General features: G+C 49.2%; 1 protein-coding gene across 1 annotated transcript in view; it reads left to right on the forward strand.

The window, feature by feature from the left end:
• The first annotated feature begins 1,291 nt into the window (after positions 1-1,291).
• The window catches only part of LOC140428885 (glutamate-rich protein 6-like), a 163,741-nt gene continuing 147,745 nt past the window's right edge, over positions 1,292-17,287 (forward strand). The window contains exons 1-4 of the mRNA XM_072515532.1: positions 1,292-1,359; positions 3,926-3,973; positions 4,376-4,530; positions 15,944-16,002. Of these exons, the coding sequence (XP_072371633.1) occupies positions 1,292-1,359; positions 3,926-3,973; positions 4,376-4,530; positions 15,944-16,002 (330 nt within the window). The remainder of the gene's footprint in view (positions 1,360-3,925; positions 3,974-4,375; positions 4,531-15,943; positions 16,003-17,287) is intronic.

A 17,287-nucleotide genomic window follows, 5' to 3' on the forward strand; every position in this document is an offset into this window, starting at 1 on the left:
TGATGGGTATGATCAATTTTATAGGGAAATTCATTCCAAACTTGTCAGCAGAAACAACACCTCTACGTGATCTGCACAAGACAACGGATTTCACTTGGACTGAGCAACATGAGCAAGAGTGGAAGAAGCTCAAGACTTCACTAACCACCACGCCAGTTCTCACATTTTTTGACCCATCTAAGCAGATTAAAGTGTCAACAGATGCGTCGAAAGATGGTCTAGGAGCAGTTCTTCTGCAACTCGAGCATGATGATTGGAAACCAGTCACATATGCATTATGATCCATGACGACAACAGAGCAGAGGGATGCTCTAATCGAAAAAGAATGCCTGGGTTTAGTTGTAGGCCTGGAGAAATTCCACGGTGATGTGTTTGGGCTTCCAGCTTTCACAGTTGAGACAGATCATCATCCTTTGGTTAACATCATCAAGAAAAATCTCAACCAGATGTCTCCGCGCATTCAGAGGTTGATGATGAAGTTACAACGCTATGACTTCAATCTCATCTACACACCAGGCAAATATTTGTTCTTTGCAGATGCATTATCGACAGCACTGATACAATGTATTAGTAGTGAAATTGCTGAAGAAGCAATTATTGAAGAAGGCAATGGACAGCTAATCTGATCCATATCTTGCACTATTGAGTTACAGAGCGTCACTATTGTCACATTTAATAATAATCTTTATTGTCACAAGTAGGCTGACATTGCAATGAAGTTACTGTGAAAAGCCCCTAGTCGCCACACTCCGGCGCCTGTTCGTGTACGCAAAGGAGAATTCAGAATGTCCAAATGACTTAACGCCACGTCCGGGAGGAAACCGGAGCACCAGGAGGAAACACATGCAGACACAGGGAGAATGTGCAGACTCCGCACAAGCCGGGAATCGAACATGGGATCCTGGCGCTGTGAAGCCACAGTGCTATCCACTTGTGCTACTGTGATGCCATGATAGATCGCCAGCAGAGTTACTCATGAATAGAAGGTTGCGTACCGCACGTCCGTACTTGGAAAAGAAGGAGGAGAATGCAGTGGTAATGCAGGAAATACAAAACATTACAGCAAAACAAAAGCAGTTCTATGATAGAGTGTCTAGAAGTTTACCACCTCTGAGTAGTGATGACATTGTGAGAGTAGAAGATTCAGGCAATTGGCCGAGAAAAGCCATTGTACTGCGTGAAGTAGCACCTCGTTTCTACAATGTACAGACAGAGGAAGGGTTTGTTTTAAGAAGAAATCATCGCGCAGTCTTGAAAACCAGAGAAGATTTTCACAACAACGTGGTGGACGATGAATCTACATAAGAATCAACGTCAGCTGCAGTATCTGGTAGTTCAACAGTTCCTGAGCATCAGAATGTAAAGGAAAACATTGAATCTACAAGTTCTGAGCAACAAGGTTAAACTTTGAGAAGATCAACTAGGGTCAGAAGAAAATTTGTCGACTCAATTTGTAGATTTGGACTATTTGTATGCCAAGCTTGCTGTTCTTGTGTGTGTGTGTATATATATTTATATATATTTGTTAAACCAGTTTTAAAAACTAATCAATACTCTTAGACTCACAGGCTCATGATATCACATTTAAATATACTGATGATAATGTATTAATTTATTCCTTCAAATGGAAGGGGATGTGGCGATATCATGGTTGTGTTGTAATTTACTGACTGACCACCAGGAGTCTCATTGGTATATAAGTGAACGTTAGAGTCAGGTGACCCCTCAGACTGGCTGGAGGGAGCTGGAGAGAGAGGTTGATTGTGCATTATAGTACTGTTCTTTATCTGTTCTTTTGTATATAGTTTACCCACAGTTAATGTTAATAAATCATTTATAGCTTCAGCTACAAGTGTTCTTGTAATATAAATCAGGACATCCAACATGAACATTACAGCAGGGACGTTGTTTCCTCTGGCTGAGGGGTCTAGGCCAAGGGATCACAGTCTCAGGATACGGGGTAGACCATTTAGGATTGAGATGGGAAGGAATGTCTTCACTCAGAGGGTGGTGAACCTGTGGAATTCTCTACCACAGAAGGCTGTGGAGGCCTAGTCACTGAATCTATATATGGAAAATAGATAGATTTCTAGACTCTAAAGGTATCAAGGGTTATGGGGAAGGTATGGGATATAACTTTAATATAGAGAATCAGCCATAATCATATTGAATGGCAGAACAGGTTCAAAGGGCCAAATGACCTACTCCTGCTCCTATTTTCTACGTTTCCATGTTGACAAATCCATGGGGACCCTCTCTGATCAGCCCTTATTTGTCAAAGTGTCCAGTCACTGTCCCCATAATAACAGGTTCTAAAGTAATTTTCCCACTGCAATATTGGGGTAATAGCTCTAAAATTTCCTGGTTTAACTCTCATCATAAATATTATGATGGGGGCTGGCTTAGCACAGTGGGCTAAACAGCTGGCTTGTAATGCAGAACAAGGCAGCAGCGCGGATTCAATTCCCGTACCGGCCTCCCGAACAGGCGCCGGAATGTGGCGACTAGGGGATTTTCAGTAACTTAATTGAAGCCTACTTGTGACAATAAGTGATTATTATATTATTAATTTATCAGTCTTCAGTCTCAATATTTTCTCCATTACCATTTTTAAAAAAAAGTATTTTTATTGGAATTTTAACACAATATCAAAATTGACATAACACAAATTTTAAAAGCAGAACAATAACAACAAGCACATCAACAACATATATATCACCGGTTGTCTCCTCATCTGTGACCATAGTTTTCATAATCACGTTTCCTTATTTACAATGGTGTACATAGTTACAAAGGGAACCTTTTATTTACATTCAAAGGTTACTAAGGCAGGACTTCCTACCACCAAATTCTTTTTTTTTAATAAATCTTTTTATTGGTAGTTCCCATATTTATAAGCAGTTGTATATATACACATCACATTTTTCACGCCCGTGCTAATTTCCTTTATTATACAGAGAGTCCTTTGTTTAACTGACCCTATGTGCATTTCGTTGCCCTCTGGATCGGCCTATGGTTCCTCCCCCTTCCCCGTTGTTCTCCCACCCCCCACTCCCCCCATCCCCCGGCTTCGGCTGTGCTTTTCTTTTATTTTCCGGACAGAGTGGAGAAAAAAAAAGAAGAAAGGGGGGAGTAGCCCCCCCCCCCCCCGATATCTCTCGTGGTTTCCCCACCTTACTCCTCCTCTCCTCTCTCCACCCCCCCCCCCCCCCCCCCCCCCCCCCACCGCCCGGGTTGCGCAGTCTTTTGGTACCTCATCTATCTTGGTGTTTTTAAAAAAAATTCTTATTAGGTTACTCCTCGTTGCTGGCCTCGAACAAGTTTTGGAACAGCCCGACAAACTGCCCCCAAGTATCCAGGAAGCCTTCCTCTGACCCTCGGATGGCGTACTTAATCTTCTCCAGGTGGAGAAATTCGGAAAGGTCAGTGAGCCAATCTGCAGCTGTGGGTGGTGCTGCCAATCGCCAGCCGAGCAGGATTCTCCAGCGTGCGATGTGGGAAGCTAAAGCGAGGGGTTTGGCCCCCTTCCCCATGTGTAACTCTGGCTGCTCCGATATCCCGAAGATTGCCACTATTGGGCATGGCTTCACCCTCACCCCCACAACCCTGGACATTGCCTCCATGACCATTTTTAAACTTGTATTAAATCTAATAAGTTTCTTTAAGTGTTACTTGTACATCTAATATTTTATTCTAAACCTCAACTTCCAAGACTGATATAAAGTAATCATTTATCAACACTGCTATTTACTCAGCTTCAATTAAAATGTCACCAGCACATGTTATTATCCTCAGCTGCCCTCTTTCTATCAATATACTTTTAAGACTTTTACTATTTTCCTTTCTAGCCCTCGCATTTTCTTTACCTCATATTCCCTTTCTCCAGTTTTTACTACTCTCATTGTATCCTTTTTCTCTTCTTTAGGACCAGGATTTTGCGTTTTGAATCTGGAAGCCAACATCGGGGTCAAAAGTGGGTCCTGACACCACACTATGTTGACAGTGGTCGCCAATTAGCCAATTAGTGACAAGAGAGTGTACTCTCTGTCCAATTAAGGATGACAGATGGGCTCTCAAAGCTGGAGGGCCAATAGACATGCAGCACGGACGGAGCTAACCCCTGCTGCTGGGAGGAGGTGCCTCCAACATGAGGTGCACCCTCAGCATTTTTCAAAAGCTTTGGAGTTACAGAAATGGCCACAGCTGCTGGGAGGGGAAAATTCCAGTCAGCCTTTGATAATGTACCCTTAATTGCACCAAGGTTGTTTATTATTTAGTTCATGCTGAAAGTTGGAAAAGATCTGCAGAACATCCACTCTTTGGAGTTGGGCTTGCTGCTGTTCTGTTTTAACAATGTGATGATCATTATAAACAGGAAATATGAATTATCTGGTGCAGCAAGATTCACCAGCGATTATTCACAATCTCTTACAACCCTGCAAGATGGGAAAGAATATCAAAGGGAAGTTGCAACAGTTGACACTCAGACGAACTGGGTGTCCTGGAACACACCAGCTACTTCAGAGATGGGTAAGTCTGGATGTTCTGCATTTTACATTGCATATTTCATGTGGGTCATGTTTCAATGGACTTTCATTTTGTACAGGTTACCTTTAATGATAGGGATATTTAGTTCCTTAGTAGCATTTTCTTATTTGCAGTGGAAAGCTCTAAAGTCTGAGTACATTACTGCTGCCTCCCAGTTTTATCCATAGGACCATAAGATGAAGGAGCAGAAGTAGGCCCATCGATTCTGCTCTGCCATTCAATTAGATAATTTTATAATCTTTTTAAAATATATTTAGAGTACCCAATTCAATTTTTCCAATTAAGGGGCAATTTGCGTGGCCAATCCATCTAGCCTGCACATCTTTGGGTTGTGGGGGCGAGACCCATGCAGACACGGGGAGAACGTGCAATCCCCTCACGGACAGTGACCCAGGGCCGGGATTCAAATCCAGGTCCTCAGCGACGTGGGCAGCAGTGCTAGCCACTACGCCACCGTGCGCCCGATTCAATGAGATCATGGCTGATCTGATGTGATCATCGTCAACTCCACTTTCCTGCCTTTTCCCATTAACCTTGGTTCCCTTACTGATTAAAAATCTGTCCATCTCAGCCTTGAGCATATTTAATGACCCAGCCTCTACAGCCCCCCTGCGGTAAAGGTTTCCACCAATTCACTACCCTCTGGGTATCGTAAGGACTGGATATATTTATCTCGTTTATTTGAATGTTATGGAATCAAAATAGTAATTATTAATTATAATAATTCATTTTAGGAATGAACCTGCAGCGTTATGGGGACTGAGAGGTGGAATGGGACTTATAGGATTACTCTGAGGCGATCCGGCAGGGCTTTAATGGACTGAAGGGCCTTTTGTGCTCTCTAGCTTCCATGAGGAGTGTCTAAATTGTGATGTACTCCAACTTTCCCTTGCCCTCCCCTCACTCTTTTTCGATAGCTGCTCTTCTCACTGACCAGATCTCTCCTCCCACCTCCAACATCCCTACAGCTCCAATCCAACTCCCTAACTTCCAGTGCTGTGTGTGTCCTGTCTCTTGCGCTGTACAACCCCTTTCTGCGACTGTGCATATGCACACCCTGAAGGCATCACTGCTCTCCATGGCATATTTTCCAGTGTTCTGTAGCCGTGTACCTGCACAGTTCAGAGAAACCTTGCCCACTGTCAAAAAGCTTTTTTGGTCATCACTGTAAAATTCCCCAGCCCACACACAAATGTGACGCAGCAAGGCGTGAGCCACTGCCAAGGCAGCCAGGACCCACTGGTCCCAGGCCCTCCAGAGAATGCTCGCCAGGGGCATCAAAGGTCACGGCATGGAAATCAGCAGGCTACCTCCACCTAAGATGTGCATCCTGGGGACACACCTAGTGGCAGAGCATCGAAGGCTAAGAAGATTGAGTATCACTTGAGAGGGCACTGGGGAGGATTCGGAGTGGCACCATCGGCAACCAGGGACAGTTAGGGTCACCATTGTTCACCATTAAAACACGGGCAGCACGGTAGCACAAGTGGATAGCACTGTGGCATCACAGCGCCAGGGTCCCAGGTTCGATTCCCCGCTGGGTCACTGTCTGTGCAGAGTCTGCATGTTCTCCCCGTATCTGCGTGGGTTTCCTGCAAAGACGTGCAGGTTAGGGATTGGCCATGATAAATTGCCCTTAGTGCCCAAAGAGGTTAGAGGAGGTTATTGGGTTACGGGGATGGGGTGAAAGTGAGGGCTTGGGTGGGTCGGTGCTCCACTGGGCAGACTCGATGGGCCGAGTGGCCTCCTTCTGCACTGTATGTTCTATGTTACACCGGGCCTTCCGGTGGCAGCCATGAGGGAGCAGGTCGCACATTTGGTGGCTCCCGCTCATGATGGACCTTTTGGACCTTTTTCCCCGACCTTTTTCGGAATTTTGTTGAGGGGCCGGTGGTGGATTAGACTGTGAGGAGGAATCCCACCCAGTATATGGAGACATGGTACAGATGTGGAGGTAAGGGATGGAAGAACGGAATTGAGCAGACACGTGCAGATCCTGCAGAGTACTGGCTCAGCGGCCCAGTGGACACCGGACCAGCTGGTGGAGTATATTCGGGAGGGCTTTGCCAAGCAAAAAGAGGAATGCCTGGACCCGATCAAGGAGTCGATCACTCGGGTGGAGCAGAGACTGGAAGCCCAAGATCGTGCGGTCCAGAAGGTGGAGGAAATGGTGGCTGAGCATGAGGAACACCTAACTGCGCTGGAGGCGCAGGTGGGCTGATGAAAGAGCAACAGAAAAGGCTGCAAGACAAGGTAGAGGACCTAGAGAATAGGTCCCGCCGGCAGAACCTGAGGATCGTTGGCCTCCCTGAGGGATGTGAGGGAACGGATGCAAGGGCTTATGTGGCGAATATGCTCAAGAGGTTAATGGGCGAGGGGTCATTTTCTAGACCCCTGGAAGTGGACAGAGCGCACAGAATGCTTGCGAGGTTGCCGCGGGCAAATGAGCCACTGAGGGCGATGGTGGTACGAATGCACAGATTCCTGGATAAGGAGCAGATTTTGCTTTGGGCCAAGCAGACACGGAGCTGGAAGTGGGAGAATAACATTCTATGCATCTACCAAGATCTGGGAGCGGACCTGGCCAAGAGAAGAGCGGGTTTCAACCGAGTGAAATCGACCCTTTTCAAGAGGAAGGTGCTGGACTTTATCCAGCTCGTTTATGGGCCACCTATGAAGAGCGGCAATTTTACTTCGAGTCGCCAGATGAAGCAATGGACTTTGTGAAAAACAAAGGTCTAGATAGAGGCTGTAGGGATTCTGCTAAAATTGTTCTTACTTTTGCACTACATGAGAAATGCCTTTTGCAACGTTTGTTTGGGGCTGATGCTAAGTTTTGTGAGTTACCTTTATACTGGTGGGGGAAGGGTGGGTGAATCTTTGATGTTTTTTCTTTGGATGTGTTTGGTGGAAACGTGCTTTTCGAATAGGTATGTCCCAATGTGGGGAGGGGAGGGAACAATAGGAGGTAAGATGTCTGGCGCCATGGGGGGGGCGTCACCAAGCCAGCTGGGTGGGTTGGCTCACAGAAGTGCAGTGGGGGGTGAGCTGATGTTTTGTTTGTTGAAGGGGGTTGCATTTATTGTGCTGTTAACGGGGATGGGGGGATTGCTCTGCTGACAGGGGAGAGGCGGTTGCTTGGAGAACGTCAGTGGGCTGAATGGGCCGGTTAAGAGGGCTCACGTGTTCGCACATTTGAGGGGATTGAAGGCGGACGTGGTAATGCTGCAGGAGACACACCTGAGGGTAATTGATCAGACCAGACTGAGGAAGGGATGGGTCGGGCAGGTATTTCACTCGGGGCTGGACTCTTAAGACTAGAGGGGTCCCGATCCTGATTAATAAGTGAGTTTCATTTGAGGCGGCGAGAATAGTTGCGGATATGGGGGGTGGAGACATCATGGTTAGCGGGAAGCTGGAAGGGTTGCCGATGGTGCTCGTGAACGTCTACGCACCAAACTGGGATGATGTGGAGTTTGTAAGACGGTTGTTAGGGAAGATACCGGATCTGGATTCACACAAGCTGATCATGGGGGGACGGACTTCAATACGGTCATTGACCTAAGGCTGGACCGGTCGAGTTCAAGGACAGGCAGGGTGCCGGCAATGGCAAAGGAACTAAAGGGGTTCATGGAGCAGATGCGTGGGGCAGACCCATGGAGGTTTGGACGGCCAAGAGCGAAGGAATTCTCCTTCTTCTCACATGTACATAAAGTATACTCCCGGATCGACTTTTTATTTTGAACAGGGCTTTACTGGCGGGGTTGGTTGACACCGAGTATTCGACGATTGCTGTGTCGGACCATGCCCCACATTGGGTGGACCGACAGGTGAGCAAGGACGGTGGTCAGCGCCTGCAATGGAGATTGGATGTGGGACTGTTAGAGGACGAGGGGGTGTGCGGGCGGGTGAGGGAATCCATCCAGAACTACGTGGAGATTAATGATACGGGAGAGGTCTCAGCAGCAATGGTTTGGGACGCACTGAAGGCAGTGGTCAGAGGGGAGCTGATTTTGGTTCAGGCCCATAGGGACAATGAAGAGAGGGCAGAGGCGGATAGGTTGGTCAGGGAAATACTTCAGGTAGACAGGAGGTATGCGGAGGCCCCGGAGGTAAGATTACTGAAGGAACGACGGACGCTACAGATGGATTTTGGCTTGTTGTCTATGGGGAAGGCAGTGGAGCAGTTGAGGAAGGGGAAGGGGGCGATATATGAGTATGGCGAGAAGGCTAGTAGAATGCTGGCTCTCCAGCTCAGGGAAATGGAGGCACCTAGGGAGATAGGGAGAGTGAAGGACAGAGGAGGGAACACAATCTTGGACCCAGCAGGGGTTAACAGGGTGTTTAAGGAGTTTTACAGCAGGCTATACGAGTTTGAACCCCCAGCGGGAGTGGAAGGAATGAGACAATTTCTGGGAGGGCTGGAGTTCCCAAAGGTGGACGAAGGGTTGGTCGAAGGGCTGGGAGCCCCAATAGGGATTGAAGAAATAGCAGATGGACTGGAGGACATGCAGTCAGGCAAGGCCCCGGGACCAGATGGTTACCCAGTGGAGTTTTATAAAAAGTTCTCGGAGATGCTGGGCCCACTGTTAGTGAGGACGTTTAATGAGGCAAGAATGTTCTTCCCCTGACAATGTCACAGGCCTCGATCTCACTGATCCTGAAGCGGGAGAAGGACCCTGAGTTATGCGGGTCTTACAGGCTGATCTCCCTGCTGAATGTTGATGTCAAACTGTTAGCGAAAATGTTGTCCTCCAGGATAGAAGACTGCGTCCCAGGGGTGATAGGGAAAGACCAGACGGGGTTCGGTAAGGGCAGGCAGCTAATGGCCAACGTTAGAAGGCTCTTGAATGTAATCATGATGCCCCCCAGAGGGAAAGGAGGTGGAGATAGTGGTTGCAATGGATGCGGAGAGGGCCTTTGACCGGGTGGAATGGAACTATCTGCGAGGTGTTGGGGAGGTTCGGGTTTGGTCGGGGTTTCATCGACTGGGTCAGGCTGCTGTACCAGGCACCAGAGGCGAATGTTCGAACGAACCAGCTAACTCCGGGCTATTTTAGACTGCACCGGGGGACTAGGCAGGGATGCCCCCTCTCTCCGTTGCTGTTCACTCTGGCCATTGAGCCACTGGCTATGGCGTTAAGAGCTTCCAGGGGCTAGTCCAGGGTGGGGTGGAACACGTTTTTCGGGGTACAAATTGAACATGGGAAAAGCAAGATGTTTGCAATCCAGGCAAGGGGGCAGGAGAGGAGACTGGGAGAGCTGCCGTTCAAAGTGGTGGGAGGTAGTTTCCGTTATTTAAGGATCCAGGTGGCACGAGACTGGGGGCTGTTACAGAAACTAAACTTGACCCGGTTAGTGGAACAAATGAAAGAGAACTTCCGAAGGTGGGATATGCTCCCATTATCACTGGTGGGGAGGGTGCAGACGGTGAAAATGACGGTCCTCCCGAGATTCCTGTTTGTTTTTCAGTGCCTCACCATCTTTATCCCAAAGGCCTTTTTCAAGCGGGTAAATAAGATGATCTCTGGTTTTGTTTGAGCGGGTAAAACCCCGCGAGTGAAGAACGTGTTGCTGGAGCGTGGCCGGAGGGAGGGTGGGCTGGCGCTGCCGAACTTTAGCAACTATTACTGGGTGGCAAATATAGCCATGATTAGGAAGTGGGTAGTGGGGGAAGGGTCAGTGTGGGAGTGAGTAGAGGCAGCATCTTGTAAGGACACGATTTTAGGGGCATTGATGACGGCACCTCTGCCATTCTCGCCGGCTCGGTACTCCACAAGCCCGGTAGTAGTGGCGTCCATAGAGTCTGGGGACAGTGGAGGAAACGTGAGAGCGGAGGCAACATCGGTTTGGGCTCCAATCTGCAGCAACCATCGGTTTGCCCCAGGGAGACTAGATGGAAGATTTCGGGGATGGCAGAGAGCGGGGATTGGGAGCATGGGAGAATTGTTTATAGATGGGAGCTTCCCCGGTTTGAGGGAGTTAGAGGAGAAGTTTGTGCTGACGGGAGGGAGTGGGTTTAGATATCTGCAGATTCGGGACTTTTTGCGAAGGCAGGTTCCAACCTTCCCGCTCCTACCGCCACCTGGGATACAAGGTAGGGTAATTTCTAGAGTATGGGTGGGAGAGGGGAAGGTCTCAGATATCTATAAAGAACTCATGGAGTCAGAGGAAACGTAGACAGAGGAGCTAAAGCACAAATGGGAGGAGGCGTTACGGGGAGAGATAGAGGCAGGTCTCTGGGCGGATGCGTTAAGCAGGATCAACACGTCCACATCATGCGCCAGGCTCAGCCTGATACAATTTAAGGTCGTTCACCAGGTACACAGGACGGTGGCCCAGATGAGCAAGTTTTGTGGGATAGAAGACAGGTGTGCAAGGTGCGCGGCAGGGCCAGCGAACCATGTCCACATGTTTTGGGTATGGTCGAAGCTTAAGGGATTTTGGCAGGGGTTTGCTGATGTCATGTCCACGCTGTTAAAAACAAGGGTGGCACCGAGTCGAGAGGTGGCGATTTTCGGAGTGTCGGAGGACCCGGGAGTCCAGGGGGCGAGAGAGGCCGACGTCTTGGCCGTTGCCTCCCTGGTAGCCCGGAGACGGATACTGTTCGCATGGAGAGACTCGAAGCCCCCAAAATCAGAGACCTGGGTCAATGACATGGCTGGCCTTCTCAGTCTTGAGAAAATCAAGTTCGCCCAAAGAGGGTGAACGCTAGGGTTCGTCTTGAGCTGGCAGCCGTTTGTCAACTTCTTTAGAGAAAATTAACTGACAGCAGAGAGGGGGGGGGGGGTTAGTGTGGATTACTGTTTTAGGAAGGTGGAACCTGTGAGGGAGGTAGAGGATCTTTGCACTACATTTATAGTTGTATATGGTTTACTGTTACTGTTATAAAATCACAAATGCCTTCATAAAATATTGTATGAAAAAAAACACGTTACACCCGAGACATGTGAAGCCCTGTCACGTTATTTCACACTGTGGGCGGGCCTGCAGCCCCCAGGCCCCAGCACCCCAGGCACAGTGGTCCCAAGTCAGACCACATGCAGGTGATGGGTGTGAGCGTGCTGTCAGCAGACAGACAGGAGTCAAACTATGCCATAGATTGAGAAGCATCAGAGCTCAGCTCAAAAGCGGGTTATCATCACCCTCCTGCCTTCGACATGGACCTGCTGCACAGTGCTGCACAGAGCCATCACCCTGGAGTGATATAATACAGACCCTGGGATGGTGGGATCGTGCAAATTGTGGGGGAGGCGATGGGGGTGGGAAGGGAGGAGGGAAAGGTGGATTGGGGTGGGGGACATGGGTGGGGGGGGGGAGGGGGAGTGGGATGGGGAGAGGGGGAGAGATGATGGATGAAGCCACATCGTATGAGAAGCAGGTGAGGATGAGGGCATCCCTGGCCCTTTGGGCTGCCAAAACCTCACCGCCGCCACATGCCCTCCATCTCCGGCTACTCCCATGGGTCCTGCCCGGGCTCGTACTCCAGACCTTCCTGGTCCAGCTTCTCCTCTGACAAGGCCACATATTGTTGTTCCTCCTCTTCCAGCCTGTCGCCCTGCAGCTGTGCCAGGTTGTGGAGGGCACAGCAGACCACCATAAAAGCGGGCGACCCTCTGGGGGGGTGTACTGCAGTGCACTACCAGAGCAGCCGCGGCATCGGAGCCGCATTTTAAACAGTTTGATGCTCTGCCCGTTGACAGCTTGGGTGGTCGCATGGGCTTTGTTATATCGGGTCACCTCATCGGTCTCCGGCCTCCGTATTGATGTCATTAGCCAGGTCTTAAGCGGGTACCCCTTATCCCCAAGAGCCAAATGGTCATCCCGGGATGTCCGTCGAAGACACCGGAGACCTGCAACTGCCCCAGGATGTAGCTGTCGTGCACACTCCCTGGGAAGCGTGCACACACATGTTTGATCTTCATGTGGTAGCCGCACACAAGTTGGACGTTCAGGGAGTGGATCCCTTCCTGTTAATTAAGGACGCTGCTGGGCCGCCCGATGCACTCAAGGCGACATGCATGCCATGTATTACCCCCTGGACCTGGGACATCCTGGCGATGGCGGAGAGTCCTGCTGTCAGGGCAAACAGGGCATCCATGACTTCACGGATGCACTTGTGGGCCGTTCGTTGGGATATGCCAGGCAAGTCCCCGCTTGACCCCTGGAATGAACCTGAGACATAGATGTTCAGTGCTGTGGTGACTTTCTTGGCCACCAGGAGCGAGTGTCCTCCTCCTCTATGTGTGCCAAGTCCGCAAAGGCATGGCACATGTGCTGCACCATCCCCTTGTTGATGTAGAGCCTCCTGCGGCACATGCTCTGACATCTCTTCAAACGACCAGCGTCGCCTGTGCACTTTGGGACGTCGCTGGCCTCTCCTCTGGGTCCCTCCCTGGCCTGGTGGGAAACCAGGTCCTCAGGGTGTGGGGCGGACCCCTGCATATGGGCTGTCGCCTCAAGGCTCTGTCACCACTACTGCCGCTGCCTTCTCCGGCATCTGGCCGCCAGGACTGCTACAGCCAAAGCCACCCCGAGGGCAGTTGCTGCGGGGGCCACAATATCGTCCATAATGTGATATCTTTAAGGAATTAGAGAGGGTGCGAGACTGACAATCAGTTAGAGCTTTCACCCTGTTATCCTCTAATGCACCAAGCATCCTCACCCTTACATACCCTGCCATCTCTCAGGAGGCCATCCAACGACTCGCTTGTGCTGGGGATCCTGCCCTGCAGACGCACCCCCAGCCAGAGCAGGGGCCCCTGGGCCGGGTACCCCCCAATACAGACACCCAGCCTCTGGTGGTAGGGGTATCCCCAGTGTTGCGGCCCAGCTCTAGGCAGTATGGTTGTTGGCCGCTGCCCCTGCAGTTGTGCAGACTCCAGTATTCAGGCAAAGTGTCCAGGCCTCACAGTCTGATTGGGATGCCAGGCAGGTATACCTGCCTGCGACATGGCACATCTACCCACGGGAATCCACTTGGGAGCTGTGAAGTGCTCACATTACCAACATTGCCAATTCCCTATTAGCGAAAGCCTTCATCTGTGCAGCCAGAGGCCGGCAAGGTCAGTGGGAATTGAAGTGACCTGTACCATATTACCATGACCCTGCTCTGTCCTGGGGATGTTCGGTGGGACTTGCAGGCAGAGGCTGAAGTTGCCCCTGGTATGGGTATATGGCATGTCGGTCCCACGGCTGCTGAGCTCCTCACGCTCCCCCCAGCCTCCAGCGGCGACCCCCACCTATAGTCACCAACTCCCTAAACAGCGCCCTGCGTGCCGCCCACCCCCAGGCTACGGTGCCCTCGGGCTGATTACCTGATCTCGAATTTGGCTATTCACCTCCTCCGATCCTGACAGCAGCCATTGCGAATATCAATCACAGAGTTGCAGTTTAGCAGAATAGAGCAGGATACTAATGGTGCTTTACGAACATCCAGGTGACCGCTCACTGGGGTTCTGGTTAGATCATGGGAGGCCGATTGATAGAGATCCTTCCCGTTAATGGGATCGAGATTGGTCTTAATTAGTGATTATTGGTTTTTCGCCACAGCGGCCCGGTTAGATCTGAAACTGATCGGTGCCTGGTGCACTTCCCGTTTCAGACTCTCCTGTAATCTAACCAGCCCGCTCGGATTCAGAGCTGCCGCAATGCGGCCATTAGATCGCGCCCAGAATTTATCATCCTTGCTAAATCTCTCCCTCCATGTAAACTCCCAACCCAATTTCATAATCACCTATTGACCTTGTCAGCTCTTGTGGTCTTACCAGTCCCAACATATCAAATATAGAGGAGGTCATTTCTAACCGCTTACCACCCACAACCCCCTTCCATGCACCAACTCTACCTCCTTCTGTACACATCCCTGGAAAATTCACTTTCCACATCCCAACTGTCTAGCCTTTTGACCCTCTATTTGCTGCAGCATCTCAGCAGCTACTGATTTACTTTATCACACCCTCGTCTCTACCTTTGATGTCCTAGTCCCAATTGAACTATTACGCTCTCTTATTATTCTGACAGTTTCCCCGGTACAACCCTCATCTCTGCTCTCTTAAGCACAGACATTAAAAGATATGCTGGACAATTGGTTTAGCCATCTATTGCCACATTTGGCTGGACCACGTAAAGCACCATCAGGTCCTGCTCTACTCTGCTAAACCGCTCACTGTGGTGTTCTTTGTGATTCTGCTATCAGGGTGGATGTTGTAGTATTCACAAAGACCACAGAAGCTAAGCTCATTAACAAAGCTAACTTTTATTTACACTACTTGTTAAAGATCGACTACTTACTCCTATAGTAAACAATAATCTAGTAATCTACACTCTACTAATACTAATCTCTACACTCTGTCTATAACTACCCTACCATGTCTCACTGCTCCTCTCCAGCCTTCTCCAGCTCTCTCCCAGAAGCCTGTGAGTCAGTGTTTTATATAGTTCTGCATCCAGATCCATCTCGTGGTTAATATGATATGACATTAACCCTTTATATTCTGAACATTTCACATAATGTCACACTCACTACACAGGGGCAAGCCATCTTCTCAAACCCCTTTCCTCTGTCCCCTCTACCCTCACCTCCAACAATAAGTGCAAGGAGTTCTTGGAGATCTTTGTCACTAAGATGGAGACCATCTGATCAGCCATCTTTGTTGGATCCTTCCCTTCCCCTCGTCCACCTGGCCAAACTTCCTTTACTATTCTCCCTTGCCCTAGCCCTGAACCTCCCATCTTGCCTCATGCCCTACCTGAACTCGTCTTTGAGACGCGCCTCTTGTTCCCTCGGTTCTATTCCCAATAAACTGCTGATCATCCAATGGTCTCTCCCCCCCCCCCCCCCCCCACCCCGCTACTAACATCAGCCAATATTGTATACGATTCTCTCCCTTTAGGTGTTGCCTCTCTCTCCTTTCAATTTTGTATCATGATCCCTCTCCAAAAAACTAACCCTTGACCTGCAGCTACCGCCCCATAAACATCCTCCCTTTCCTCTACAATTTCCTTTAATGTTCTGTCACCTCCAAAATTCATTTCCAAATTCCATGTTTCAATCCCTTCAATTAGGGTTTTGCTCCTGCCACGCTATTGAAACAGCTCTTATCAAAGTCACAAATTGCATCTTTTGTAACTGTGACAAAGATAACTTTCCCTCCTCACCCTTCTCAACCTATCTGTAACCATTGACATGGGTGACCGCACCATCATCTATTATAGTCCAGCTGGGTAGGAGTGCTCCCACCTTGTTGCATTCTTATTTATCTAATCGTAAACAGAGGATCATTTGCTTCTCTTCCTGCTCCCACGCCGTTATCTCTGGTGCCCCCTGAAGATGATACGTCGTGTTTCCAGCCATGATGGAAGATTTGCTAACAATTAATTTCTCCTCTTATAGAACTTCGAATAGTGATTCCTGAAATAGGGGAGGAAGAGCCACAGAAAACTTCTACTGAGGTAGGTTTTGTTACATGTGGTCTGTGATCACATGAGAAATGTACAGATGGGATTTACAAGGATTTTGCCAGGTTTGGTTGAATTGGATCCTTTATTTATTTTTGTTGGATGAGGGCATCGCTGGCTGGGCCAACATTTATTGCCCATCCCTGAGGGCATTTAAGAGTCAACCACATTGCTGTGGGTCTGGAGTCACATGTAGATCGGGTAAGGACAGCAGATTTCCTTCCCTAAAGGGCATTAGTGAACCAGATGGGTTTTTATGACAATCGATAATGGTTTCATGGTCATCATTAGACTTTTAATTCCAGATTTTTTATTGAATTCGAATTCCACCATCTGCCTTGGCGGGATTCGAACCTAGGTCCCCAGAACATTATCCTGGATTGCTAGTCCAGCAATAATACCCCTGCACCACTGCCTCCCCACAGTATAGGAGGAGCCGAGGCAATTGTGGGGAGATTTAATTGAAGCATATGAGGGGACAAAATGGATCTTTCTTATCCACTCTATTTCCTTGAGCAGAAAGGACAATAATCAGTGAGCAGAGTGTTAAAATGAAATGGTTAAAGAGACATTGAGGGACTTCCGGGTGCGGCTATGCAGAGCTAGGTCGCATATTCGATAGCTCCCGCTTGGAACGGACTTTTGGGCTCTTTTACAGGGCCCCCATGGCATTTGTTTGACATTTCCCGGTGTGGCAAGAAGACTGCAACACTCCCCTGACAGTGTCCCCCAGGAATGTTATGTCTTTTGGCTACCAGACCCGGCAGAAACAGTAAAAGATTTGGCTGCAACAGGATAAACAGGGCCCCTTCCAGCATGCAAGTGGGGGAAGGGCAAGCTTAAAGCTGCAAACTGACCTGAGGACCTTTATCAAAAGTGAATTCTAACAGCAGAGGGAACAACTGTGAAAAGATCTCACCAAGGCCACTGAAGAAGCGGGGACGAGGCTTCCGGTGGCGGCCATGGAGGAGTAGGTCACGCATTCGGCAGCTCCCGTCTGGAACGGACACTTAGACCTTTTTCAGGAGTTTCCACAGACATTTTGGGGCAGATTGGTGAAGCGAACACTGCCAAAAGGATTCCCTCTCGAGACTTTTGGGCTCTTTTCAGGGCCCCCAAGGGCACTTTTTCGACGTTTCCCGGTGTGGGAAGGAGTTAATAATAGTTCCCCATCAGTATATGGCTTTAACTAGGAGCGGGGTGACAAAAAAGGTGGTGGTGGACCAGAAGAAGGGAGGGAAGAGGGACAAAATGGCGGCGGGCGGAGACCAGGCAGCGT

This window comes from Scyliorhinus torazame, chromosome 8 (genome assembly GCF_047496885.1).
Source record: "Scyliorhinus torazame isolate Kashiwa2021f chromosome 8, sScyTor2.1, whole genome shotgun sequence".
NCBI classification, from domain to species: domain Eukaryota; kingdom Metazoa; phylum Chordata; class Chondrichthyes; order Carcharhiniformes; family Scyliorhinidae; genus Scyliorhinus; species Scyliorhinus torazame.